A 27,500-nucleotide genomic window follows, 5' to 3' on the forward strand; every position below is an offset into this window, starting at 1 on the left:
GAAAATGCCCTTTTTAACATTTCACAGGTGAGCATCGTCTGATGAAACAGATCCATTAAAAACACAACTTTCGTTATTAACTTTCGTATTTATTTGCAAAGAAATGACAGAAAGTGAGAAAGCTTACTGGCTTTCTGATTTGCATCAGACACAGTAAGACTCTTATACACACTTTTCCAGAAGGGGGGGCTTTGCCAAAACAAAAAGGCATGAAGCTGGCCACGAACATTTATCAGTATTTTGTCTTCTGAATACCCCTTGTTCATCTTGCTGTAAGACCAGAATGTGCTAGCTGAGAAGCAGAGACATTAAAGTCAAAGGCTGTCTGTCTGCTGGAGAGAGACAGAGAAAGACTCATAGTAAGCACTTACAGTTTTTTACAATCGTTTCCACACTTGTCTCAATACCATGTCCACTTTTTCAAAACACTTAACAGATTTGCCATATCATTAGACTATGTGAACTAAACTGTGGATATTTTTGCATTGCTTTCATACTAAAGGCATTCAATCACCACTTCTTCCAAAATTCATGAATACCTCTCTCAGTCAGTGTTCACTACCAGCAAAAGTTTGTACAAATACAGCAAATTTTGCAGACATTTAGATACACTGTTCAAAACAGTTAACTTTCAGTTCAAAACCCAATAAAATTCTGATCATTGTGGAAGGAAATATGCTGCATTTTGGCAGAAAAATGTAACTATATGCTTGAAATACGAAAGACAGATCATTCTGATTTGAGCAGAAAGTATATTCAGTTTATTCAATTTTTTTTGTTTGCAGCCTTGTTACCACCTATACAAAAGTGATCATACTTGCATTGAAATGTGCATGTATATAGGGTAAATATAGATGTAGTTGTCACTGAAGAGATTTTTCCACTATTACTGCTGTATATGTACTGCTGAAACACCTGGCTGTCATTTCAGTGAACAACCTACCCAGGTGTTTGTTGTTTGTGCCCCGTTACCACATATACAAAAGGGGCCACCTTTGGATTGCCATTTGCATTCTTTAGCCTTGGTGGGGAAAATGGATGCAGCCAGAGGTAGAGGAAGAAGACCTTGTGGAAGAGCAAGAACAGTTGTGTCTGATGAAATCAGAGCCACAGTCATTGATCATGTGGTAAATCATGGTCTGTCCCTGAGGGAAGCAGGTTGAGGGTTGAGGGTTCAACCAAACTTGCCTAGATTGAACTGGCTTCAATAGTGAGGATTTTCAGGCAAACCAACAGGTACTATACAGTATTTACAGCATTCGGACTGAAGGAGTTCAATTGATGTGTATATTACAGCAGTACTGTGATTTGAGAAGTCTCCAGAAAAAGCAGATGTATCAGTGCACATTTGTCTTTGACTCACTACAGGACCCAGCGGTTACCTCACACAGCCACACAGGGGGAAGGGGAATAATGTTTACGCCTCAACAGGAGGATACAATAGTTGGGATGGTCATTGTCAACAAACAGCATCAGGCTAAGAGAAATACGCAACAACATAATCGCAGACAAGAACATATTTCCAAACATTGACAGTGTAAGCACTACAACCATTTCAAGAGTGCTACAGAAACATCAGATCAGGATGAAACAGTTGTACACTGTCCCCTTTGACAGGAACTCTGAGGGTGTCAAGGAACTCAGGTACCAATATGAAGTTTATGAAGGTATATGTGAAGGTCTAGGACCACCACCTACATGAACTGATGTCACTTCTAGATGCAATGGCTGTTGGGTGTATGGACATAACAGTGGAACACATCCAGGGCTGGATAAGGCACTCAAAAAGATGTTTTTCTCTGTGTGTAACAAGAGATAACATTCGGAGTGATGTTGATGAAAATCTATGGCCAAATGCCACAGGACAGGATGGATAGGCCAGGCCAACAGTAGACTTTTGATACTGATAGGCAGACAATATATGTGCGAATTACTGTATATAGTTAAAATATTGCTTTTTGGGATGTACTTGTTATTGATTGTAATGTATTTTGAGGAATTGATTGTATTGTATTTTTCTTTTCTGAATTACAGTATATTGCACTGTGAGAACAAACATCAAAATACTGTAAACCCTCTGAAGAATACTGTTGCTTTTGTGATTTGTTTATCATATATTGTTTTACATTACACAGTAAACATTGTTATTCTGGGTTCCCAATATAGTAAAACTTTCATTCATTTACAGTTTACTGTAAATTTACTACACTCATGTCATGACATCTATTGTGAGAGGCAAACCAACAGATCAAAAGTTTCTTTAGCTGCATGGCTTGAAATATTAGTGGATGCAAAAACAGAGGAAAGGGAAACACATAACATATGTCTTTAGCAATGCTCCAAGTTGTTTGTGTTTTGTAGTTCATTGAACATTGTGTGACAAAGTAGTCTTATGTGAGAAAGCATATGCTATAGTTATGGCAGCATGAGTCACTTTTGGGTAAAATATTGTTTTGTAAAATAAGTGTTTTGGTGGTTGAAGTGCATTTTGCACCAAAGGTTAACTGATGTGCTCAGGTGTGTGTTTCAAAAGCACACTGTGTGAAGAGTTTTGAAAAAGAGGACATGGTATTGAGACAAGTGTGAACCATTGTAAAAAACTGTAATTCAGAAAGTTGTCTAATAGTAATAAGGATTATCACTAAAAGGTTGTTTGTAATCATGTGATTGTCTTCATGTTAACACACATTGTCAATTAACAGACAAGAATCAATTAAGAAAATTACCCTTACATACCTAACATGTCTTTGTGTGTGCGTTTATGTGTGTGTGTGTGCGCGTGTGAGCATGCGCGCGTGTGTGTGTGTTTGTGCGTGTGTGTGTGCGCGTGTGTGCGCGTGTGTGCGCGTGTGTGCGCGTGTGTGTGTGCCTGTGTGCATGCGCATGTGTGTGTGTGTTTGTGTGTGTTTGTGTGTGTGTGTACGTGTGTGTATGTGTGTGTGTACGTGTGTGTGTTTGTGTGCGTGTGTATGCGTGTGTGTGTGTGCGTGTGTGTGCGTGTGTGTGTGTGTGTGTTTGTGTGTGTGTGTGTGTGTGTGCATTTGTGTGTGTACGTGTGTGTGTGTTTGTGTGTGTTTGTGTGCGTGTGTGTGTGTGTGTGCGCGTGTGTGTTTGTGTGCTTGTGTGTGTGTGTGTGTGCGTTTGTGTGTGTGTACGTGTGTGTGCGTGTGTGCGTGTGTGCTTGTGTGTGTGTGTGTGTGCGTGTGTGTTTTTGTGTGCTTGTGTGTGTGTGTCTCAGTCCCCGTGGGACTCATCATCATTGGCTGTGTTCTGGGCGCTCTCCTCCCCATCATCATCGCCGTCTTCGCTGTCTTCATCTGGAAGAAGAGAACCTCAGGTGAGAGTCACTGATAACAGAGCTACTGACACACTGAGACTAACAGACCCACTGACACAGAGATACTGACACACTGAGACTAACAGACCCACTGACACAGAGATACTGACACACTGAGACTAACAGACCCACTGACACAGAGATACTGACACACTGAGACTAACAGACGCAGACACACTAACACAGAGATACTGACACATTGAGACTAACAGACACAGACCTACTGACACACAGAGCTACTGACACACTGACACTAACAGACGCAGACACGCTGACACACTCTGAGAGACACCAGCACAGTGACATCATAAAGCTGGCACACTGAAACTGTTAATAGTTTTACAGACACACACTGTGTGTGTTTCTAACTCTGTGTGTCTCTGTTCTAGGCTACGGGAAGACTAGCAGTGAGTATTTCTCTCGTCCTTTACTCCTTCATTATAATCCAGTACAGATACCCAGAGTTCAGACTGTAAATACTCCTGTTTACAGTGTGTGATATGATCCAGAGTGTGTGATATGAGCTGAGTGTGTGATATGAGTGAGTGTGTGATATGAGTGAGTGTGTGATATGAGCTGAGTGTGTGATATGAGTGAGTGTGTGATATGAGCTGAGTGTGTGATATGAGTGAGTGTGTGATATGAGTGAGTGTGTGATATGAGTGAGTGTGTGTGTGTGATATGAGAGTGTGTGTGTGTGATATGAGAGTGTGTGTGTGTGATATGAGAGTGTGTGTGATATGAGAGTGTGTGTGTGTGATATGAGAGAGTGTGTGTGTGTGATATGAGTGTGTGTGTGTGTGATATGAGAGTGTGTGTGTGTGATATGAGAGTGTGTGTGTGTGATATGAGAGTGTGTGTGTGATATGAGTGTGTGTGTGATATGAGCTGAGTGTGTGATATGAGTGAGTGTGTGATATGAGTGTGCGATATGAGTCTGAGTGTGTGATATGTGTGTGTGTGTGATATGAGTGTGTGTGTGATATGAGTGTGTGTGTGTGATATGAGTGTGTGCTATGAGCTGAGTGTGTGATATGAGTGTGTGTGTGATATGAGTGTGCGATATGAGTCTGAGTGTGTGATATGTGTGTGTGTGTGATATGAGTGTGTGTGTGATATGAGTGTGTGTGTGATATGAGTGAGTGTGTGATATGAGTGTGTGTGTGATATGAGTGAGTGTGTGATATGAGTGAGTGTGTGATATGAGTGAGTGTGTGATATGAGTGTGTGTGTGATGTGAGTGTGTGTGTGATATGAGTGTGTGCTATGAGCTGAGTGTGTGATATGAGTGTGTGTGTGATATGAGTGTGCGATATGAGTCTGAGTGTGTGATATGAGTGTGTGTGTGATATGAGTGTGTGTGTGATATGAGTGTGTGTGTGATATGAGTGAGTGTGTGATATGAGTGAGTGTGTGATATGAGTGAGTGTGTGATATGAGTGTGTGTGTGATATGAGTGTGTGTGTGATATGAGTGAGTGTGTGATATGAGTGAGTGTGTGATATGAGTGAGTGTGTGATATGAGTGTGTGTGTGATGTGTGTGTGTGATATGAGCTACACTGCTGAACTGGGGTTCTCACTCATTGCAGCGCTGACACTGATTCTGAACTCTGACCAACCTGCAGTAAAAGCCTAAGATCAGTGAAGACAGCCTAATGCACAGTAAGTCACTTTACTGTAGTACTGCCCTGTATTGAAATCTCTCTGTTACAGTAATCACTCTTTTAAACACACAGTAAGTCACTTTACTGTAGTACTGCGCTGTATATTACATTACATTACATTACGTGGCATTTAGCAGACGCTCTTATCCAGAGCGACGTACAACAAAGTGCAAATCAAACACAAGAACAAGTGCAAAGAGGACCTGAGAGGACAGTACAGTTCCGAGTCCTAGTGTAAACATACAGAAAATCAGAACCCTTGAAGAGTACAATCAACTTTCAAACTAGCATACCACAGTTGGCAGCTAGAATACAACAATACAACAGCCAATAAAAACAACAATACCTGTACAAGTAACAATATCTATACATAAGTGCCATTACAGTCTAAGGCTAATCATGGTGGTGAGTTGGGGAGGGAAAGGTGTAGCCTGAAGAGATGGGTCTTCAGTCTGTGCTTGAAGGTCAGAGACTGCCGTTCTGACATCCACCGGGAGGTCATTCCACCACCATGGGACCAGGACAGACAGCAGTCGTGAGCGTGAAGTGCAGGTGTGGCGAGGGGGTGGCACCAGACAGCAGGAAGTGGCAGAACGGAGGGGTCTTGTTGGTGTATAGGTCTTGATAAGGGATTGAATATATACAGGGGCTGATCCTTTAACTGCCTGGTATGCGAGCACCAAAGTTTTAAATGTGATGTGAGCCCTAACAGGCAGCCAGTGGAGGTTGCTGAGCAGGGGGGTGACAGGTGAATGTCTGGGAACATTGAATACCAGATGGGCTGCAGCATTCTGGATGAGTTGTAGGGGTCTGATGGCAGATGCTGGAAGGCCAGCCAGCAGAGAATTGCAATAGTCCAGGCGGGACAGGACCATTGCTTGAACAAGGAGCTGAGTGGAGCAGGTGGTGAGAAAGGGTTGGATTCTCCGGATGTTGTACAGGAAGAACCTGCACGCCCAGGTCACCGTAGCGATGTTCTCGGAGAAGGATAGCCTGTTGTCCATCACCACTCCAAGGTTTCTTGCACTAGGGGATGAGGTCACTGTGGTATCCCCTAGTGAGATGGAGAAATCAGAGAAGGGAGAGGTTAAAGCAGGGATGAAGATTGCCTCCGTCTTACCTGGGTTGAGCTTTAGATGGTGGTTGCCCATCCAGCTCTGGATGTCTCTCAGGCAGGCGGAGATACGGGTAGAGACCTGTGTGTCTGATGGGGGGAAGGAGAGAAAGAGTTGGGTGTCATCGGTGTAACAATGATAGGAGATGCCATGAGCAGAGATAACGGGGCCAAGGGATCTGGTATAAATGGAGAAGAGGAGGGGTCCGAGGACTGAGCCCTGGGGGATAGAAATCTCTGTTACAGTAATCACTCTTATAAACACACAGTCTCTCTGCTGTATTCTCAGTCTCTACACTGAAGTTGCCATGGTTACGTAATGACGTAACATAATTACGTACTGGCCTTTCCTGCATGTAATGATACGTCTGCACACCATGTAACTCATTCAAGGAAAAGCAGGTTTAATGTTAGATGGTCCACCTTGTACAGTCCAACTCAAACCTCTGGTCAGAGACTTAACACTCCTGATCTCTACTGGTTGGGAATGTGTGTGTGACTAGTTCATTGCTCAATAAGCCGAATTGGCTTCCGAATCGTTCTGCGTTGGATTCTTTGTGGTGTCGGCCTCTCCTCTGTCACGTTTGGCGTGACACTGACATCAGGGGTGTCACTCAATGTCTGACTTTGATTGTTCATCTCATCAGCTGTGCTCTCACTAACTTGGTCTGTGGTGCTGCTAGCATCAGTGCCAGTGCCAAGCCTCCTTGGAATTTGAAGAAGGTGTCTTCTGTTCCTCCTCAGCACCTGCCCGGTTTCTGTTTGCACCTCGTACGATCTTGGTGCTGTTTCCCCAACCACTTTTGCCATAGGTCCCCACTCGCTCCCACATCTGACTCTGACAGTGTCTTCCTCGACCGGAGGGCTAAGCGGTTTGGCTGTCTTGTCGTAGGTTTTGCGCGCTCTCTCTCCTTGCTGCCTGGCCCTGCCTCCCTCTTCCAGCACGTGCGTTTCTGCCGGAAGGTGTGTGCGCAGTTTCTGATTCATTAAAAGCTCTGCGGGTGACCGCCCACACTCCAGTGGAGCTGCCCTGTAATTCAGAATAGCTAGGTACGGATCTTCCCCACTGTATACTGCTTTCTTCAGCAGTCTCTTTACTATTTGAACTCCTTTCTCTGCTCGGCCATTCGATTGCTGGTAGTAGGGGCTCGATGTAACGTGTGTAAAGCCATATTCGTTGGCGAATGCTCGATACTGCTCACAGTCGTACTGCCTCGCATTGTCAGTAAAGCCATATTCATATGAATGCCCCATACTGCTCACAGTCATACTGCCTCACATTGTCAGTAAAGCCATATTCGTATGAATGCCCCATACTGCTCACAGTCGTACTGCCTCACATTGTCAGTAAAGCCATATTCGTATGAATGCCCCATACTGCTCACAGTCGTACTGCCTCACATTGTCAGTAAAGCCATATTCGTATGAATGCCCCATACTGCTCACAGTCCTACTGCCTCACATTGTCAGTAAAGCCATATTCGTATGAATGCCCCATACTGCTCACAGTCATACTGCCTCACATTGTCAGTAAAGCCATATTCGTATGAATGCCCCATACTGCTCACAGTCGTACTGCATTGTCAGATGCCACCATGGATGGAATGCCGTGCCTGGAGAATATCGACTTTGTGTGCTTAATGACTCGTGTCGCTGTAGTGTCTGACAGCAGTGCAAACTCTGGGTAGTTTGAGTGATACTCCATAATGACTCAATAGTCTTTGCCCTGTAGCTGAAATAAAGCCGTTCCTCCCTTGTCCCATGGCCTGCCCGGCTGGCTGTGTGGCATGAGCACTTCCTTTGGCTGCTGGTGCCTGTGGCGCTGACATATGTGGCATCTCTGCACTACATTTTCTACATCTTTGTGCACGTATGGCCAATACAATGTTCCCCTCGCACGCCTCTTACACTCCTCTATTCCCAGATGCCCCTCATGCACCAGCTCAGCCATCTCCGCTCGCATGGAAGATGGGACGACTATTCTCCTGCCTTTCCATTGCCACTCTGTCACTGTTTCCAGTAGGCTTCTAAGCGCCTTTGTGTTTGCTGACAGATTTGGGATGAATTTTCCCACATAGCTGACCACGCCCAGTGCACGCTGCAGCCCTGTCCTGTTTGTTGGCACCTGCATCTCCTCAACTGCCCTGACCTGTTCTGAGTTCTGATGAAACTATTTTCAGCTAATATTCATACGCCTGTATGGAACAAGGTTGAATTGTAAATATTTGTTTCTACATCAATAACAATAGAGATAGTTCTGGCTCCACCCTGCAGGCCTGTAGCCCTGTACTAGACTGTGGATCCAGAGCAGAGTTTAATCAGCCTGTACTGCTGTCTTCACAGGAGAGGAGCTGGAGCAGAGTTTAATCAGCCTGTACTGCTGTCTTTACAAGAGAGGAGCTGGAGCAGAGTTTAATCAGCCTGTACTGCTGTCTTTACAGGAGAGGAGCTGGAGGAGAGTTTAATCAGCCTGTACTGCTGTCTTTACAGGAGAGGAGCTGGAGCAGAGTTTAATCAGCCTGTACTGCTGTCTTTACAGGAGAGGAGCTGGAGGAGAGTTTAATCAGCCTGTACTGCTGTCTTTACAGGAGAGGAGCTGGAGCAGAGTTTAATCAGCCTGTACTGCTGTCTTTACAGGAGAGGAGCTGGAGCAGAGTTTAATCAGCCTGTACTGCTGTCTTTACAGGAGAGCAGCTGGAGGAGAGCTACAGCAAGAGGATCACACTTACACGCACACACACACGGAGACGTGGCTGTCCGACAGGGACACGGACAGTGACTTGGGACTATGCGGCTTCGGATCGCCTGTCCGGCTGGACAGGGACCCAACAACTACCGGCAAGTCCACTGGCGTGTGTCTCTACGTGAACGCAAAATCGGCTAATGTTCCAGAGAAAATCTGCACGGCCGACGTTGAATTACTCACGGTGGCATTACGTCCTCACTACCTCCCACGTGAGTTTCCCAGCTGTTCGTCACTCTTGTGTACATACACCCCAAGGCGAACAGTAACTGGACTTCCACCAGTATGTTGCGTGCCCCACTAGACACAATAAAACACTGGACTTGTGTTATTGTTCAGTAAAAAATGCATTAAAGTCCATTCCCCTCCCACCTTTAGGCTCATCTGATCACAATTGTGTACACCTCATCCCCTCATATCAAACTGCTCTTAAGAGGGGCAAGGTACAGACTGTATATATTAAGGACTGGTCAGAGGAAGCTTGTCTGTCTCTTCAGGGGTGTCTGGACTGCACAGACTGGGATATGTTTAATGACTCATGCTCTGATATTGATGAATTGACTGATGTTACCAGTAGTTGGGTGTCTTACTGTGAGGATATTGTTATTCCAACTAAGGCCTTGAAAGTATACCCCAACAATAACCCGTGGGTTTCTAAGTCTTTTGCGTGAAAAGAAAAGAGCTTTTAAGGAGGGTAACTTGCAGGAAAGAGAAAGTTTGACTCAGTACTGGCAGAGGATCTCAACAGGTTCTGTGTCAGATTTGACACACATGACTTCAGCAACCGACATTCTGAACTCAAGAGGAGTCTCCTGGCAGCCGCCAGATAACATCAGTGGCCGCACGCTAAAAGTGTGTGCCGAACAGTTAGGCCCCATTTTTCATCACATATTCAGTTTGTCACTCTTCCAGCAGAGGGTGCCATCTCTATGGAAGCAGTCTGTAGTGGTGCCTGTTGCCAAGGTCAGTCGCCCCCAAACCCTTAATGATTTCAGGCCGGTTGCCCTCACATCCCTCGTTGCAAAATCCTTTGAGAAGCTGATTAAAGCTGAGCTCCTAGTTAAGGTGGACTTGGATCCTTTTCAGTGTAGGGCCAAGAGGGGGGTGCTGGATGCTACCATCGCTCTACTTAATGTTCTCTATAAACATCTGGAGAAGAGTGGGAATCATGCTAGGTTGCTCTTTGTTGATTTCTCCTCAGCATTTAATACCATCCAACCCCACCTGCTAACTGAGAAATTACTGAGCAACTTTAGCCTTGATCGAAGCCTGACTGGTTGGCTACTTGACTTCCTTACGCAGAGAGTTCAGAGGGTGAGGGTGAATAATGTGCTGTCCAGTGCCCTAACATCGTCCACTGGCTCACCTCAGGGGTGTGTCCTCTCCCCCTGTTGTACATTCTGTATACCAATGACTGCCTTAGCCAACATGACAACAGGTACATTATAAATTTTGCAGATGACTCTGTAATTGTCAGTCTCTTGAATACTCATGAGAATGAGCATGGCCCTGTCGTTGATGACTTTGTGTCCTGGTGTGAAGATGCCTTTTTGCATCTTAACATCAGCAAAACTAAGGACATGTTTATAGACTTCAGACGCCTCCTCCCTGCTCCAGTGCATAGTGTAATCAAGGGGCAGGATGTTGATATGGTATCATGTTATAAGTATCTAGGCACCTTGATTGATGACCGGTTTAAGTTCGACTTGAATACCGCTTCTGTGTGCAAGAGAGGACAAGAAAGACTCTCTGCTCTCAGGAAACTTGCTAAGTTTCAGGTGGAAAAAACATTGATGACACTGTTCTATAGAGCTTTTATTGAGTCTGTCCTGACGTTCTCCATTATCTGCTGGTATGGAAATGTCACTATCAAAGACAAGAATGCACTTTCTAAAATTGTGAATGTGGCCAATAAATAGTGGGAGTGAAGTTCAATAGTCTTACTGAGTATTTCAACAAGCAGGTGTTTAACAAAGCCATGAATATCTATCAAGATACAAGTCATCCTCTGTATACAGAATACATGTTGTTGCCATCTGGCTTACGATTCAACACTCCCATTGTTTTAAAACAGAGGTACAAAGATTCCTTCATCCCTTTTTCTATCCAAGCACTGAATGCACACAACAGAAGAAGATAGCCTTGTCCACTTAGTGACCCCATACCCCAATCCACTACCTCTTTTTACATCTACCTTATTGAAACTGTATCTTGATTTTAAATGACTGATGTTATGCCAGTGGTTTTAACAGGATGTACTGCCAGTATAAATGAGTAACAGTGGTTTTAACAGGATGTACTGCCAGTATAAATGAGTAACAGTGGTTTTAACAGCGTGTACTGCCAGTATAAATGAGTAACAGTGGTTTTAACAGGGTGTACTGCCAGTATAAATGAGTAACAGTGGTTTTAACAGGGTGTACTGCCAGTATAAATGAGTAACAGTGGTTTTAACAGGGTGTACTGTCAGTATAAATGAGTAACAGTGGTTTTAACAGGTTGTCCTGTCAGTATAGATGTTCAAACAGTTTGCACAAGTTCTCATGTTTTTTGTTATTGTTTTTGTTTTAAAATGTTTGAGTTGTTAATATTTTTCATTTGAAGGGGTTTTTAATTGACAATTGAATTCTAGGTTTTGGATGTAATTTGGTGGTGGGTAAGAATTTCAGATTCTGAAGTTCAGTATGACCTGATTAAATAAAGGGGAGAAACTGTTTTAAAGTGTCTGCTTTTGACAAACAATAGTCAACCTACAGCTCAATTGAGGGCCAGTGCGTTTGTTATCAGATCTGGGTTCAGTTTTGTTTTGGATTCAAATACTTTTCTGTGCTCTGTTGATCTTGCAAAAAATGTAAAACTGAAATCTAATTTATATAAGTAGTCATTTATATCAGCCCTTTGGCAGCTATTACAGCTTCAAGTCTTCTTGGGCAAGACAAGCTTTGCACACCTGGATTTGGGCAGTTTATCCCATTCTTCCTGGCAGATCCTCTCAAGGTTCGTCAGATTGGATGGGAAGCTTCTATGAACTGCCATCTTCAGGTCTCCAGCAGGAGACAATCCTGGCCTTGCTCAAGGGCCCAACTGCTGTGCAGATCTTATTGTGGCTACACCAGGATTAGAACCATCGACCCACCATGTGTCCCAGTCTTTTACCTTAACCACTACGCTACAGGCCGCACCCTGTAGTGGTGCATCCGAACTGTCCGTCTGAAGCCAGCTTTGCCAATATTGCCGTTCTTTTTACCAGCTCTGAGTGTGATGATGGAAAGCACGAAGATCTTCGCGGCAGCAATATGCCTGGATCTGGCCGTCTTTACGTAGCGAAATTTGGGCTACCGCCTTCGCTCAGCCCCAGCGGTTGGCAGAGCCTGACACAGACATGGATGCTGGCGGGGCTCAGGTGGGCGCAAGTCCGCTTGTTCTGCGTGGTGCTGACAAAATCAGGGTGCTTCACCGCTGTGTGACGGCGATATGTCTGTTCGGACCGGTGTACGAAAGCGGGTTGTTGGTGCTGTTCGAGAAACACCCGGAGCACTGGAGCGGGTCGCTCTCGAGTCCGGGGGAAACTCTCATAGCCGCGACTGCCACGGCTATCGCCAGGCTCTTTTGGGAGGTGAATTTTCCGGACGTTCGCGGAGATGCCTGTTGAATGTCCAACGGAACGGAGAGAAAGCAACGAGCCAGGGCGCTGTTCATGAGGGTCATCCGCTACTCCAAACCCGACGCGCTATTTCTGTGCGGCGCTTCTGTCTTCCTCGCTTTCGCTGTCATTTGTGAGTACTGGTTAGCTCTTAAGTTTATTTACAGAGAAAAGGGAAGTGTATTATAAAAAGAACACCTGGGTCTAAAATGGATTTAAACAAGCAGTTGTTCATCCGTACAGGTGAGATGTTCATCCCGTTTCACACAGGGAAAGTGATCGACATTCTGGGATCTCACTACCAGCCAACCAGCTTCGTGGCGGCTGTCTTCTACATAGCACTCTTCTCAATGGGTAGGTCGGTGTAGAACAGTGGTTTTCAAACTTTTAGTGCTTAAGGCACACCTGATTTCAAACCAAAACCTCAAGGCACATATGTTATTTGTGATATTTGCCCCATATTGCACATAGGTTACACCAGGCTGTCAAGTGATCATCAAGCAGATGTAGGCTCATTTACAGTCCCCTCCAAAAGTATTGGAACAGCGAAGCCAATTCCTTTGGTTTTGCAATCAACTGAATACATTTGCGGCTGAGATTAAAATATGAACACGAGACAAGAGTTACATCCACACCAGGTGAACCATGGAGGAAGTGCAGCTCTGAGTACAGTGCAGCCATTTGGCAGACGTGCTTATCCAGAGCGACGGCCAATAACGTGCAACACCATGAGCAGGGACAAGTGCGCTTAAAACCATAGTGCAGGGATCATCACATCACGGTCCTCAAGGTCCGAGAACTGCTGTTTCCACCCTCCCTTTACCTGGGGGTCAGATGTGAAGACCGTCTGGCCATTCAGAAGCAGGGATTGTTCAGCTAATTACCTGGGAGAAAAGAAAACCAGGGCCAGATGTGGATTGGGGGTCCAGATTCGATGATAGCTGCCAGAGAGGGCACTACAGTTCTAGTCGTGCTAGTAGTGACCACAAAGATACAAACTTGAACCCTCATAGATGAATCCGAGAACCAAGCATTTAAACTGTTTTGAGAACTATAACTAAGGACTAAGACCCTCAGAATAGTGGAATAAGTACACAGAAGCATCATCAGGCTTTGCACAAATATGTGGAGTCAAAGACAGCTCAAGTGCACACTGTCATAAAGCAGAAGGGGGACCTATCAATTACAAAAAAATTGTGAAATTGATCTTCCAATTTTTCAAAGATTAAACTTTTCACTCAAGTTGTTATGCTGATAATATCATTTGTAATTAAAAAGTTTGTATTAAATTAGAAAAGAATGCAAAATAGAAGCATTTTCACTGGTGGTCTCAAGATGTTTGGACCGCACTGTATGTGGTAGTTGGTAAACATCTGCTGTGGGTTGCCTCTGTTTGTTCCCTCCCTCTTGCAGTTTTAAGGGTGTACTGTTCCTCTTCTATCCCCCAATCACCACTTTCCTGGAGGAACCAAAGGACACCGCCATGACACCTTATCTTCAGAATATTTTCCAGCTTGCTGGTTTCTTATTCCCGGTTTACTAACTTAGTGGCAGAATACATGGCAAGCATGGCTAACTGAGAACCTTGAGTTGAGTTGTCGTAGATTAGCTAGTTATTTTAGTAATGTTAGATCTGCCTTCAGGGCAACTCGTGCTGTCCATGGATGTTGGTACAACTCCAGAAAATGTAGAGTTAGCTGGCTCTGTTTGCAAAGACAACTAGATTAGCCAACAGACATTCTAGATACCATAGATTTTTTACTCCAACCCTCACAAAGCACACCTCATTCATCAGCTCATAAGTGAAATCTGGTGTGCCAAATTAGTTTATGAAGATCTACAGGACAGTAGATCTCCAGGAGCTGGGTTGGGCAGCCCTGCTCTAGCTGTAGAAAGAGGTGTGCTTTGTTTGGGTTGGAGTGAAAACCTACATGATGGGTGATCTCCAGGAGCAGGGTTGGGCAGCCCTGCTCTAGCTGTTGAAAGAGGTGTGCTTTGTTTGGGTTGGAGTGAAAACCTACATGATGGGTGATCTCCAGGAGCAGGGTTGGGCAGCCTTGATCTAGTAAATTCCCCAAATGAATGGGTACAGGTCTGGTGCCTGCAGGGCTATTCTACCCTAGTCCTGGGTACCTCTGCCCAGTCTTTATACCCAAGGCTGGAAAAGAGCCCCTGCTATTCTTTTACATGGCTCACTTTAGAGTCTCAATCAGGAAGCAAAGTGAAAAATACTGAAAGGAGAGCGATGAAGGCCTGAAACCACAACAATTACAAACGGAGAAAAAACCTTTATTTGTAAGAAGGGAGAAAAGCATTTGCCAAGTAACACACACACACTTCAGTGTGAATGAGGAGTGTGTGTTACTTGGCAAATGCTTTTCTCCCTTCTGAACAACTCCAGGTCTGCCTGTTCCGTGTGGAGTTTGCATGTTCTCCCCGTGTCCATGTCGGTTCACATTTTCCTCCCAAAGCCAAAAACACGTAGCCCAGGGACTACGGAGGAATATTAGCCTCACTGGCTAACTGGTACATTTACAGAAATGGCATTAATGTGTATAGTCCCAGTCACAAGCCCACAAATGTACTGTAATATCCCTAAACACGATACTACACTGCCACCAAACCAGAAGTGCATTCAAGACTTTCAGCAAACAGATACTGTTGAACAATTTTAAATGAACATTTAGTTTGCCACCTTTTACAAATACAAATGGAAGCGACGTAGGTCTATGTCAATACCAGCAAGCTGATTCGTTACTTACCTGTGATTTATTTTCAAAGGTATGAACAAATATTACATTGATTGAGTGTGAGTGTGGGTGTGGGTGTGGGTGTGTGAGTGTGTGTGAGTGTGTGTGTGGGCGTGCGTGTGTGTGTGTGTGCGAGTGTAAGTGTGAGTGAGTGTGTGTCAGTGTGTGTGAGTGTGAGTGGGCGTGTGTGTGTGAGTGTGAGTGTAAGTGTGAGTGTGGGTGTGTGAGTGTGTGTCAGTGTGTGTGTGTCAGTGTGTGTGAGTGGGCGTGCGTGTGTGTTTTGTGTGTGTGTGTGTGTGTGTGTGGGCGTGCGTGTGTGTTTGTGTGTGTGGGTGTGTGTGTGTGTGAGTGTGTGTGTGTGTGTGTGGGCGTGCGTGTGTGTGTGTGTGTGTGTGTGTGTGTGAGTGTGTGTGTGTGCGAGTGTGTGGGCGTGCGTGTGTGTTTGTGTGTGTGGGTGGGTGTGCGTGTGTGTGTGTGAGTATGTCTTTACTAAAGAAAACATCCTAAATATGCTCCCTTACTCTTTCCTGCGTTGGCACGTATTAGCACAACGGTCACTGTAAAGGATAAGAAGAACAGCAGGAGCTGGTGGCATTAGCGCACATTAGCACGTATTAGCACGACGGTCACTGTAAAGGATACGAAGAACAGCTGGAGCTGGTGGCATTAGCGCACATTAGCACGTATTAGCACGACAGATACTGTAAAGGATACGAAGAACAGCAGGACCTGGTGGCATTAGCACACATTAGCACATATTTAGCATGATGGTCACTGTAAAGGATACGAAGAACAGCAGGACCTGGTGGCATTAGCGCACATTAGCACGTATTAGCACAACGGTCACTGTAAAGGATAAGAAGAACAGCAGGAGCTGGTGGCATTAGCGCACATTAGCACATATTAGCACGACGGTCACTGTAAAGGATACGAAGAACAGCAGGAGCTGGTGGCATTAGCGCACATTAGCGCACATTAGCACGTATTAGCACGACAGATACTGTAAAGGATACGAAGAACAGCAGGACCTGGTGGCATTGGCGCACATTAGCACATATTTAGCATGATGGTCACTGTAAAGGATAAGAAGAACAGCAGGAGCTGGTGGCATTGGCGCACATTAGCACATATTTAGCATGATGGTCACTGTAAAGGATAAGAAGAACAGCAGGAGCTGGTGGCATTAGCACACATTAGCACATATTTAGCATGATGGTCACTGTAAAGGATAAGAAGAACAGCAGGAGCTGGTGGCATTAGCGCACATTAGCACGTATTAGCACGACGGTCACTGTAAAGGATAAGAAGAACAGCAGGACCTGGTGGCATTAGCGCACATTAGCACGTATTAGCACGATGGTCACTGTAAAGGATACGAAGAACAGCAGGACCTGGTGGCATTAGCGCACATTAGCACGTATTAGCACGATGGTTACTGTAAAGGATAAGAAGAACAGCAGGACCTGGTGGCATTAGCGCACATTAGCACGTATTAGCACGATGGTCACTGTAAAGGATAAGAAGAACAGCAGGACCTGGTGGCATTAGCGCACATTAGCACGTATTAGCACGATGGTTACTGTAAAGGATAAGAAGAACAGCAGGACCTGGTGGCATTAGCGCACATTAGCACGTATTAGCACGATGGTCACTGTAAAGGATAAGAAGAACAGCAGGACCTGGTGGCATTAGCGCACATTAGCACGTATTAGCACGATGGTCACTGTAAAGGATACGAAGAACAGCAGGACCTGGTGGTGCTTCATGGCACCGATGAGCCCCACCACCGCCACCAGAAACAGGAACACGCCCACTCCGATGACTCCGCCCACAACCTGGAAGCTAGACACCAGACCAAACCACTTCCCCCAGGCGGCAAAGCCAATCAGGAGCAGGCTCACCATCTGAGAGATGGGGGGGGGGGAGAGAGAGAGGAGCGAGAGAGAGGGAGAGAGAGAGAGGAGAGAGGGAGTGAGAGGAGAGAGGGGGAGAGAGAGAGGGAGTGAAAGGAGAGGGGTGAGAGAGAGGGAGAGAGGAGAGAAGGAGATAGAGGAGAGAGGAGAGAGGGAGAGAGAGGGAGAGAGGGGGAGAGATGGAATGAGAAGGGGATAGAGAGAGTGAGTGAGGGAGAGAGAGAGAGGGGGAGAGAGAGAGGGAGTGAGAGGGGGAGAGGGAGAGAAAGGAGTGAGAGGGAGTGAGAGAAAGAGAGTGAGAGGGGGAGAGAAAGAGAGTGAGAAGGGGAGAAGGAATGAGAGAGTGAGGGGGAGACAGGGAGTGAGAGAGGGATAGGGGAATGAGAGAGTGAGGGAGGGAATGAAAGATGGAGGCTCAATTTATACCGAAATAATGAGTCAGATACAGCCCCAATGATCAGGATGCGGCACCTTTTCCCCTGTGTTCTCAGGTAAACGTGTTCTCAGGTAAACGTGTTCTCAGGTAAACGTGTTCTCAGGTAAACGATGGCTAGTTTACTCAATGTGTTTCTGCCATAGTGCAGTTTACACAGTCCACACAGTCAGCAAACACAGCCCACTCATCCCATCAGGAATAAGGGCCTCAGATTAACCCTCACACCCCAAACACACTGTATTCATGGACAGTATATTAAGATTTATAAAAGTATGACTGTATGTATACATTTGACCTAACATATTGGATGCGGTTGTACTATTTCAAAAAATAAAAACACTTCAGCAGGATTTGGTTTTCAGTACATCTGCTGGGTCACAACACAACTGAACATTTTACGACGCCGTTAACAAGACGTCTTGGATAAGGCCCGACGGATATAGAGTGGGCGCGATCGTCAGAAAGCTTAAACAGCTTCAAGTACAGAGGGGGTGAAAATACGCGCAGAAACTGGAGAGGCCAGATGAGTCGGGAATACGATCGGAACAAACGTGGGGGGTTGGTGACTGCAGTCACAGACAGGGGGGGGGGGGGGGGTCAAACCTCCTCCTGATTCTCCCTCACTGAGCCCAGCTGGGCGAAGCGCATTACGGGGCCTCAGTATGTAGCGTGTTTCTTGCTTCTGTGCGGAGTTTGCATGTCCCCGTGTTCACGTGGGTTTCCTCCAGGTACTCTGGTTTCCTCCCACAGTCCAATGACATGCAGGTTAGGCTGATTGGAGAGTCTAAATTGCCCACAGATATGAGTGTGTGTGTGTGAATGGTGTGTGAGTGAATGGTGTGTGTGCCCTGCGATGGACTGGCGACCTGTCCAGGGTGTATTCCTGCCTTTCGCCCAATGTATGCTGGGATAGGCTCCAGCCCCCCTGTTCAGGATAAGCGGGCTAGGACAATGAATGAATGAATGAATGAATGAATGTCTTCCGTAAGCATTTTAATCGTTCTATAATGTCTGTTTGAAGACGCAAATCAGCATGCGCGAATTGTCTAAACGTTTACCTTGTTTTGTCACAAATATAATAAGTATAGATAAAATGGACGGAGCGTTTACAGTGGACGCATTAATTCACATTTTGGGAAAATTTCAATATTACAGGTCAGCACATGCATGCATCTTGTCGTCTACATATTGCATCTTGACGCCTTATATTCTGGTCCAAATGTCGACTCGTAACTCGGAATCGTATTCGAAGTTAAAGAATATTAACAGCATTAAGGCAGCTCCAGTGGTAGCTGAACGGAAATTTTCTAACGGCGATACCACCTCTGCCATTCACCATTTCACATCATGTGATTTCTCGGGACTTGTGTTTTGTTTCGCAAGACTGGGAGAAAAAAGGTAGTAAAACCCCATATCTCATAGACTTCAGCGAGGTCGGGGAAGACAGCAGCAGGGACTGCGGCAGGAACAGCAAGCCGAGCATGTTGAAGAAGAAGCGTTATCTTTTTTCTGGGGATGAGAGTCCTTGCTCTTCTTTGGGTCGTACTGTGTGGATTTCCCACAACAAATGGCGGTGAGTTTGTCGAAAGTGGTAAGTTTGTCTCATAGTAGTTGTAGTTATTTAATTCGGTCCAGAAGCTGAAGCTTTAACTTATGAAAAGTTAATTATTTTCTAACGGGTCCCAGTATTTTATTTTAGGTGTATTACAGCTGGCAAAATAAGCAAACAAAGCTATTTACATTCAGTTTCCGGACACTAACCTTCTCGTCTCCGATCTACCTGGAGACTTATGATGCTTCCTCTCACATTGGCTGGGAGTTGATCTAACGCCGAAACTGTCTTTTTTTTTTTTCTTTCATTAAAATCATTGTTTTATTGTTTACCTGCAACACATAGCCTATCAACCGTAGACTTCTTGAAAAGTAGCCCACATCACAGGAAAATCTATAATTGCTTCTGACTTGCAAATAGAGAAACAGGATGTAGGCTACTTGAACTGCTCTGCAGGGATTTTAAGAAATACAACGTTCCCATGGCTACTAACTTGTTACACAGATATATAGATAACGAAACGGGATAATTGCATCAATGACAGAAGCCTACCATGCATGCAGTGTAGCTTGTCTACTCCGCTTAGTTTGGCAAATCAAAGAACACGTGCACAGATCATGTCGTTATAGGTTTTAACAGTAATAGCTACATGAGACGGGCTAAACGTTTTTGGGTTTTTTTAAAGTTTTTTTTTTAAATGCAGACAATACAAACATACAAAATAATAAGTATACAAATACAATGTATACAGAACAATCACTGAGCCAAACAATAGAGGAAAAAAACTAAAATAAGAAATACCAGGGGGGAGGGGTGTAAATTTGCATTTATGGATATGTAATTTGGCCAATATAATAATCAAATTTATAAGGTGAAATTCCTTGTCCTTAGATCTATCATATACAGTAAAACCAAACAAAAATGTTTTTCCAAAATAAAGAAAAGTCACAATAAACATGATCTATCACAAATCTACAAAGATCTTTCCAGAACAAATTCACATGGTGACAGTGCCAAAATAAGTGGACCAACGTTTCAGGGCTTGTATCACAAAAAGAGCAGCTGACATCAATATCTTTCTTTAGTTTCATCAGATAATGATTGGCTGGGTAATACTTATGTATAATTTTAAATGATACCTCTCTAATTTTATTTGTAAGCAGATACTTGTAAGGTAGCATCTAGACATCTTTCCAACAGATATCATCAACCAAACCATTCCAATAAAAGATTACATAAGGGATTGACACAATATCTTTTTGGAACAAAGATCGTATAGCTCTATTGTTATTCCTCGGAATGGAAGAGAAACACACCTTACCCACTTGGGTATCGGCTGGATCAAACGAGGGCAAAATCGAAGGGCAAGGGGCATTCCTCAGCAACATTAATGAACCCTCAGGTTTGGCACCAAAAACAATTGTGTACTCCTTCTGGGATATAAGAATCAAATATAAATTTAAAAACTCCTGATATGATAATAGACATCCCTGAGAGTTGATCAATTGATTTACCAAAATGATGCGATTATTTTTCAAAAATAAAGATCTGTTTTTATACAAAATGTCTTTGTTGTTCCAAATATAATATCGGTGTGGGGAAAAGTTGTGTTTGTAAACCATTGACCAAGGCAATAACATTTGTCTATGGAAAGCAGACAATTTTGCTGGAATTCTTCCGGGATTGTAATTACATAATAACAAAAACTTAAGGCCACCAATGCTAGAGAAAATAATTAGGAATAAAATTCCAAATTGAAGTGGGGTTTTTCAAAAAATGCTTAGCCCAGTTCATTTTAAAAGTATGGTTCAAAGTACAGAAATGTAAGAAATTAAGGTCACCATTTTCATAGGTCTTCATGACTACTGATTTCCTGATATAATGAGTACGGTTATTCCAGACAAAGTTAAAAAGCATTCGGTCAATATCCTTACAAATCCTGTTGTCAAGGTGAAGAGATAAAGCAGCATAGGAGAGTCTGGAGAGTCCCTCTGCTTTAGTAAGTGACACCCTGCCAAGGTTATTATCGTTAACGAAAACGAACGAAATAACGAAAACTAAAATTGAAAAAACAATGTCGTTAACTGAAATAAATAAAAACGAAAATTAAAAGAAAAAAACGATAACTAACTGAAACTATATTGCGTGTTTAGAAAACTAACTAAAACGAACTGAAATTATAGATATAATTTCCTTCGTTTTCGTCTATGTCAATTAAATATAAGCCTCTTGGTATGATCAATTTATTCCACTCTGGCTGTTTATCTCCAGCTGGCAGCCGCAGCACCTGAATGCGCCCTACTGTCCGTGACGTCACTGCTTTTACACAGCAGCAACTCATGGCTGCAGCAAAAGTTGGGAGAAAGCGGCAAAGTCTCATATGGGACTTTTTCGAATATGACGAGGAGAGAGATAAAAGCAAGTGTCTTGTAGTGGAAACAGACGAAATATGCGGCTTGCTGCTCAAGGGGAAAAACCCCACGAATCTAAAAGTCCATTTAAGAAGCGCGCACAAAGCGGCTAATCTCGAGTACCTCAACAAGCTAGCATATGTGAGTAGCCCGCCGCCCCCCGAAAGAGAAGCAACATCCCGGCCAGGCGGCACGGGGACGGAGACAACTATAATGGACTGCTTTCACCGACGACCAAACAGCTGCTGGTTAGTAAATGCACAGGAACACCACAAGCGGGAAGATGCATTGGTTAACATGTTTATTGAGACTGGGATGTCGACACGGCTGTGTGACTCCACTACCTTCAAAGGGTTCTGCACTTTATATGTACTGTATTCATTAAGGGAGTAGTTCACCCTAAAATAAAAAGGCAGTCATGTTAACTCACCCTCATTTTGTATCTTTTTTTGAATTTTATTATACATTACTCACTCTGACCTTTTTAACTCCTGAACCTGACAAATAACCCAAAGTATGAAAAAACTAAAACTAAAACTAATAAAAACTAAACTAAAACTAAGCATTTTTGAAAATATAAAAACTAATAAAAACTAGCAAACCCACACTAAAAACTAATTAAAACTAACTGAATTGGAGGGGAAAAAGTAAAAACGAAATAAAACTAAACTAAAATGAAAAATTCAAAACTATTATAACCCTGCACCCTGCCTTTCAAAGAAAGATCTCTTTGCAACCATTGATTCAGTTTAGTCCTAGTCTTCTCAATCACATGATTAAAGTTCAGGGAACATCTTAGTTTTAGGTCTTTCGTTATGATGATCCCTAGATATGTCACCTGTTCCTGAACAGGAACACCACTAACAGAGGGCAAACCACACTCCCCTAAAGCTAACAGCTCACACTTTTTTAAATTCAGGCATAAACCAGAGGCCTTTGAAAAACTCTCAATCACACTGATAGCAAGTGGAATCTGAGAAACATCTTTTTTTTTTGTGTCATCCGCCAATTGACTAATAGTAATTTCTCTCTCTGCAATATGAATCCCCTGTATGTCACTTAGCTTTGTATAATCTGCAAAGAGTTGGGTGGCCAGCAGGAAGAGGTATGGAGAGATAGGGCAACCTTGTCGAATTCCTCTTTTTAAATCAAATCTTGGAGAAGTACCACATTTCAGTTTAACAGAGCTGTTACCATTATTATATAACGTTTTAATCACATTACAAAAAAAGTCCAAAAATCCATAGTCCAAATTTTTCTAAACAGTGAAAAACAAAATTATGTTCTACGGTATCAAAAGCTTTGTAAAAATCCAAAAACATAAGGAAGCTATCATCAGTTATTAGATCAGAATAATCAATCAAATCTAAGACAAGCCGAATATTATTTGAGATGTGCCTATTACACATACATCCAGATTGAGTTCAAAACCTCCCTCAGTCTTTTAGCAAAAATTAAAGCAAAAATCTTATAATCTGTATTAAGAAGACTAATTGGACGCCAATTATCAATGAGAAGTAAATCTTTTTTTGGTTCAGGGATTAACGTGATTAACCCTTGAGTCATGCTAGCTGTAAGAGATTGCTTCAGAATGCATTCACAAAATAACTTCAACAAAAAATGGCCTAGTTCCTCAGAGAAATCTTTAAAGAATTCTGTTGTGATACCATCAGTCCCAGGAGGCTTCTTACATTTAAGTTTTATAGCATCAGCAATCTCCTCAATAGTAATAGGTTTATCACAAAAAGTTTTCTCATCCATATCAATTGTTTTCACATTAGAATAAAAAAAAAAAACGGTCTCATACTCTGCACAATATCTGGACTCATACAAATTAGAGTAAAATCTGTGGCAAAAATCTGAAATTGCTCTTGGATTATCAGTAATAGACCCATCTATATTCAGTTGTTGTATAGTCTTATGTCTTGAGCGATATCTTTCCAATCTAAAGAAATATGAAGAATTCTGCTCGCCCTCCTCCAGCCACCTCTTCCTAGATCTTACAAAAGCCCCCTCAGCCTTAAGTCTATAAATGTCATCTAATTTACTTTGTAGATCAGCCAGTTTAATTTTTTCTTCAATTGAAAGACTGTCAGGAGGCTTTTGAGAGAGAGGGGCAATTTCAATAATAATATAATAATATATACAATAATAATAATATTTACCAGTATCAAACTTTAAAAGTTCCCAATTGCTGCTGTAAGAATTCTCTAGCTGAGCCTTGTTCCAGTAGTGAGAAATAAGTTTCCCAATTTTAATCTTCACTACTTCATGTAGTAATAATGAGCTATTCATTTTCCAATAAGAAGTGTGTTGTGTGGCAGCATCAGATGACAATAAATGAATATCAATGAGAATACCCCTATGATCTGTCAGGGGAGTTGACAAGATATCCATTGCAATATTGTTTATATCATTAGATTTTTGCACCAACCATAAATCTAAACGGGACTGTCTAGAACCGTCTTTATTGCTCCAGGTAAAATACCTGTCCTCTGGAAATTTAACCCTCCAAACATCCATTATATCAAACCTTTCCATGAGAAGTTCTAACGTGGTTCTTTGCGAAGTGGGTTGTCCTGCTGGCCATCTATCAATAGCATTATTTAGAGTGACGTTAAAATCCCCTCCAAGCAAAACGAATGCATTTGCAAATTTGGACAGCCAATATAAAATCCTATTCTCCATATTTTCAAGTAAGCGATCATTGTCAGGTTTAGAATTGTAACCATAGACATTGGCGAGTATAAAATTGGTATTATTACGACCGGCAATGAGACACACATAATGACCGGCAGGGTCGCAATCTGAATGAAGAATATCACCATTAAAATTGTTTCTCAAAATAGCAACCCCGGCAGAGCGCTCAGATCCATGTGAAAGCCATATGTCATTACCCCACTGTGATCGCCAGAACTTCACATCTTCAGCAGTAGAATGAGATTCTTGCAAAAAAACTAAATCAGTTCTAAGCTGTTTAGTAAAAAGAAATAAAGCCTTTCGTTTTATATTTTGTCTTAACCCCCTGGTATTAAGTGACACTATAGAAACAGACAAAGTAAAAGAACAGTAAGAAAATGTATTAACAATCTAGAAAAAACCTAGAACAGCCCACCAAAATAAACTGGTTAGCATTATAAAACTTAAAACACGGGCTTTAACTTTAAACAATCCACAACACAACGCAGTGTGGTTCAGTTACCTGGGTAATCTGTTAAATACTGAGGTAGTGAGGCTAACCAACTAGGTAAACCTACAACAAAGGATAGGAAATGGTCAATTCACAGTCAATATTGTTGGGTCTAGATCTGGTTTTAAGCTATATCTCAGCCAGGCAACATAATCTCACCCTCACCCTCAACAAACGCACGACCGCCAGCAAAGTAGGCTACCTTGCCGGCATCTCTTGCTTTCTTGATCGCTGGCCACAGCTTGTTCCTTCTCTCCGCATCCCCTCTGGAAAAGTCCTCTTTATACTGTAACCGATGGTCTCGCAGATACGGTGAGCTCTTCGCAGCTCTCCACAGCGCATCTCTGTGAATCCTCGAGGTAAAACGAAGGATGATGGGTCTGGGTCTGTTGTCATTCGGATGCTTCTTGCCAAGGCGGTGGACAATGTCAACAACATCCGTGAGTTTCGCACGCTCCTCGGGCAGAACAGCTTGGCAGATCTTGATGGACTCTAGTCGCACATTTTCATTCGAAGTTTCCGGTACTCCATACAACTTCAAGTTCCACCGTCTGGTGTAGGTCTCGAGTTCATCTAATTTCCGCTGGGTAAGTTTCAGGGGTTCATCCACCTCATCAACCCGCCTCTCGAGTTTAGAGACCCTCTCCTTCACACAGCACAGGCTACCTCCACCTTCTTATCCAGGTCCATTTTTTTATGAGTTTTTGCCGACCAACTTCTCAATCGCATTGGATCTCGCATTGATGAGAGCGGAGAGAGTTGAGACTATCTCTAAGTTGGGTGGGGGGTCTTGTGCAGAAGAGAGTGTACTATCATTCATTTTCCTCTTAGCAATAGGTGGCTTCCTCGGAGTTGTCGGCAGAGGAGGGAACTCCACCTCTGTCATGGTAATTGAATCAGAGTCGTTAGCAACCTCCTCGTTGTAGTCGTGACCACCACTGGCCAACGGGTTGAAACGGTTAGCTTCGCCACCGTTGTTAGCTTGTTTCACCCTATCTGGACCACGCTTTTTATCCAGCATTTTGGTTCTCAAATGAGTCTCAGACGTACAAATGTGAATCTTGTTTCAAAATTAGTTCACCAATTGCGTTAATCAAACCCTTTTCACTGATTACAAAAAGTTTGGTGCAATAGCTCAGTAGAAACACAAGTGCTCAAGCCGCCATCTTGGCCACCTCCGAGACTCTAACGCCGAAACTGTCAATGTTAATTGAGTTACTCGGATGACGTTTATATGCATTGAATAGAAATGGATGTGAATTTCTTGGTGTCCAGTTGGCTGCAAGTGTTATTTATGCTTTTGAATACTGATTTAATATCATGCAGAGATGGTACAGCTCTATTCTGAACCCTTTCCTAGCTGACAGAATTTCCCCCAAAAAAACATTTAAAAAAATGTTTACCAGTTGAGGTGCATTTAATGGACTGTGTAAATGCAAAAAAAAAAAAAAAAAAAAATTCCTAAACTCGTTAAATAACATGAATTAAGCCTTTTGTACATGACTGTATGAAACGCAACTACAAAAGCAATTGGATATAAGGTGATCGTGAGCTTGCAGCAGTGTGTGTGTGTGTGTGTGTGTGTGTGCGCACGTTTACACTGTGTATCATGAGTGTATGCAGTAGACTCCACAAAAAGTGTTGTAAACTGAAAAATAATAGTTATTGACATAAGCTAACATCCCCTCCAGTATCTTAAGTTGTGGTCACAGAAGTTCTGTATGTTGTGATGATTCTAATGAAGGTGTTTGTGTCCACAGCCTCTCACTCTCTCAAGTACTTCTACACTGCTGTCACAGCGGGTATTGACTTCCCAGAGTTCACTACTGTGGGTCTGGTGGATGATGAGCCGTTTACGTACTATGACAGCATCATCAGGAGGGAGACCCCCAAAACTGACTGGATAAAGAAGAATGTGGGAGCAGATTACTGGGACAAAAACAGTAACGCATCACTTAGTGCACAGCAGACCTTCAAAGATAATATTAAAATTTTAATGGAGCGTTTCAACCATACTCAAGGTGAGTAAACTCTCATGTAAACATGCACACAGACAAACAAAACTGTAGTCTCAGTGGGGTCAGGGCTTAACAATGTAGTCTCAGTGGGGTCAGGGCTGTAGTCTCAGTGGGATCAGAGCTGTAGTCTCAGTGGGGTCAGGGCTGTAGTCTCAGTGGGATCAGAGCTGTAGTCTCAGTGGGGTCAGGGCTGTAGTCTCAGTGGGATCAGGGCTGTAGTCTCAGTGGGATCAGGGCTGTAGTCTCAGTGGGGTCAGGGCTGTAGTCTCAGTGGGGTCAGAGCTGTAGTCTCAGTGGGATCAGGGCTGTAGTCTCAGTGGGATCAGGGCTGTAGTCTCAGTGGGATCAGGGCTGTAGTCTCAGTGGGATCAGGGCTGTAGTCTCAGTGGGATCAGGGCTGTAGTCGATGTGAGTGTGTATGTGTGTGTGTGTGTGTGCAGTGACAGTGTGTGTGTGTGTGTGTGTGTGTGTGCAGTGACAGTGTGTGTGTGTGTGTGTGTGTGTGTGTGTGTGTGTGCAGTGACAGTGACTGTGTGTGTTTTCTCTCTACAGGTGTGCACACCTTTCAGCACATGTATGGCTGTGAGTGGGATGATGAGACCGGGGCCACAAAAGGGTTTGATCAGTATGGATACGATGGGGAAGACTTCCTTAATTATGACCCGGAAACCTGGAGATACACTGCACCTGTGCATAGTGCGGAATTGAGTGCATCGAAATGGAATAAC

General features: G+C 43.5%; 1 protein-coding gene and 1 long non-coding RNA gene across 8 annotated transcripts in view; both read left to right on the forward strand.

Annotated features, from left to right (window-relative positions):
* The window catches only part of LOC133136484 (putative HLA class I histocompatibility antigen, alpha chain H), a 143,962-nt gene that overhangs the window by 53,702 nt on the left and 62,760 nt on the right, over positions 1–27,500 (forward strand). The window contains exons 2-3 of one of the 7 annotated variants that reach the window (XM_061254011.1): positions 26,515–26,775; positions 27,325–27,500. The exon at positions 27,325–27,500 is cut by the window's right edge and continues 103 nt beyond it. The exons of 4 other annotated variants lie outside the window; for them this stretch is intronic. In XM_061254011.1, coding sequence (XP_061109995.1) covers positions 26,515–26,775; positions 27,325–27,500 — 437 coding nt within the window. Of the gene's footprint in view, positions 1–3,238; positions 3,283–3,726; positions 3,745–26,514; positions 26,776–27,324 lie in introns of all 7 variants that reach the window. 2 more of the 7 variants (XM_061254010.1, XM_061254009.1) reach the window with 2 other exon arrangements.
* LOC133136488 (uncharacterized) lies at positions 4,944–11,580 on the forward strand. Its single transcript, XR_009709534.1, has 2 exons — positions 4,944–5,000; positions 8,460–11,580. It is a non-coding gene; the product is annotated as an uncharacterized LOC133136488 (long non-coding RNA).

The sequence above is a fragment of the Conger conger genome, chromosome 9 (assembly GCF_963514075.1).
Source record: "Conger conger chromosome 9, fConCon1.1, whole genome shotgun sequence".
In the NCBI taxonomy this organism is placed as follows: Eukaryota; Metazoa; Chordata; class Actinopteri; order Anguilliformes; family Congridae; genus Conger; species Conger conger.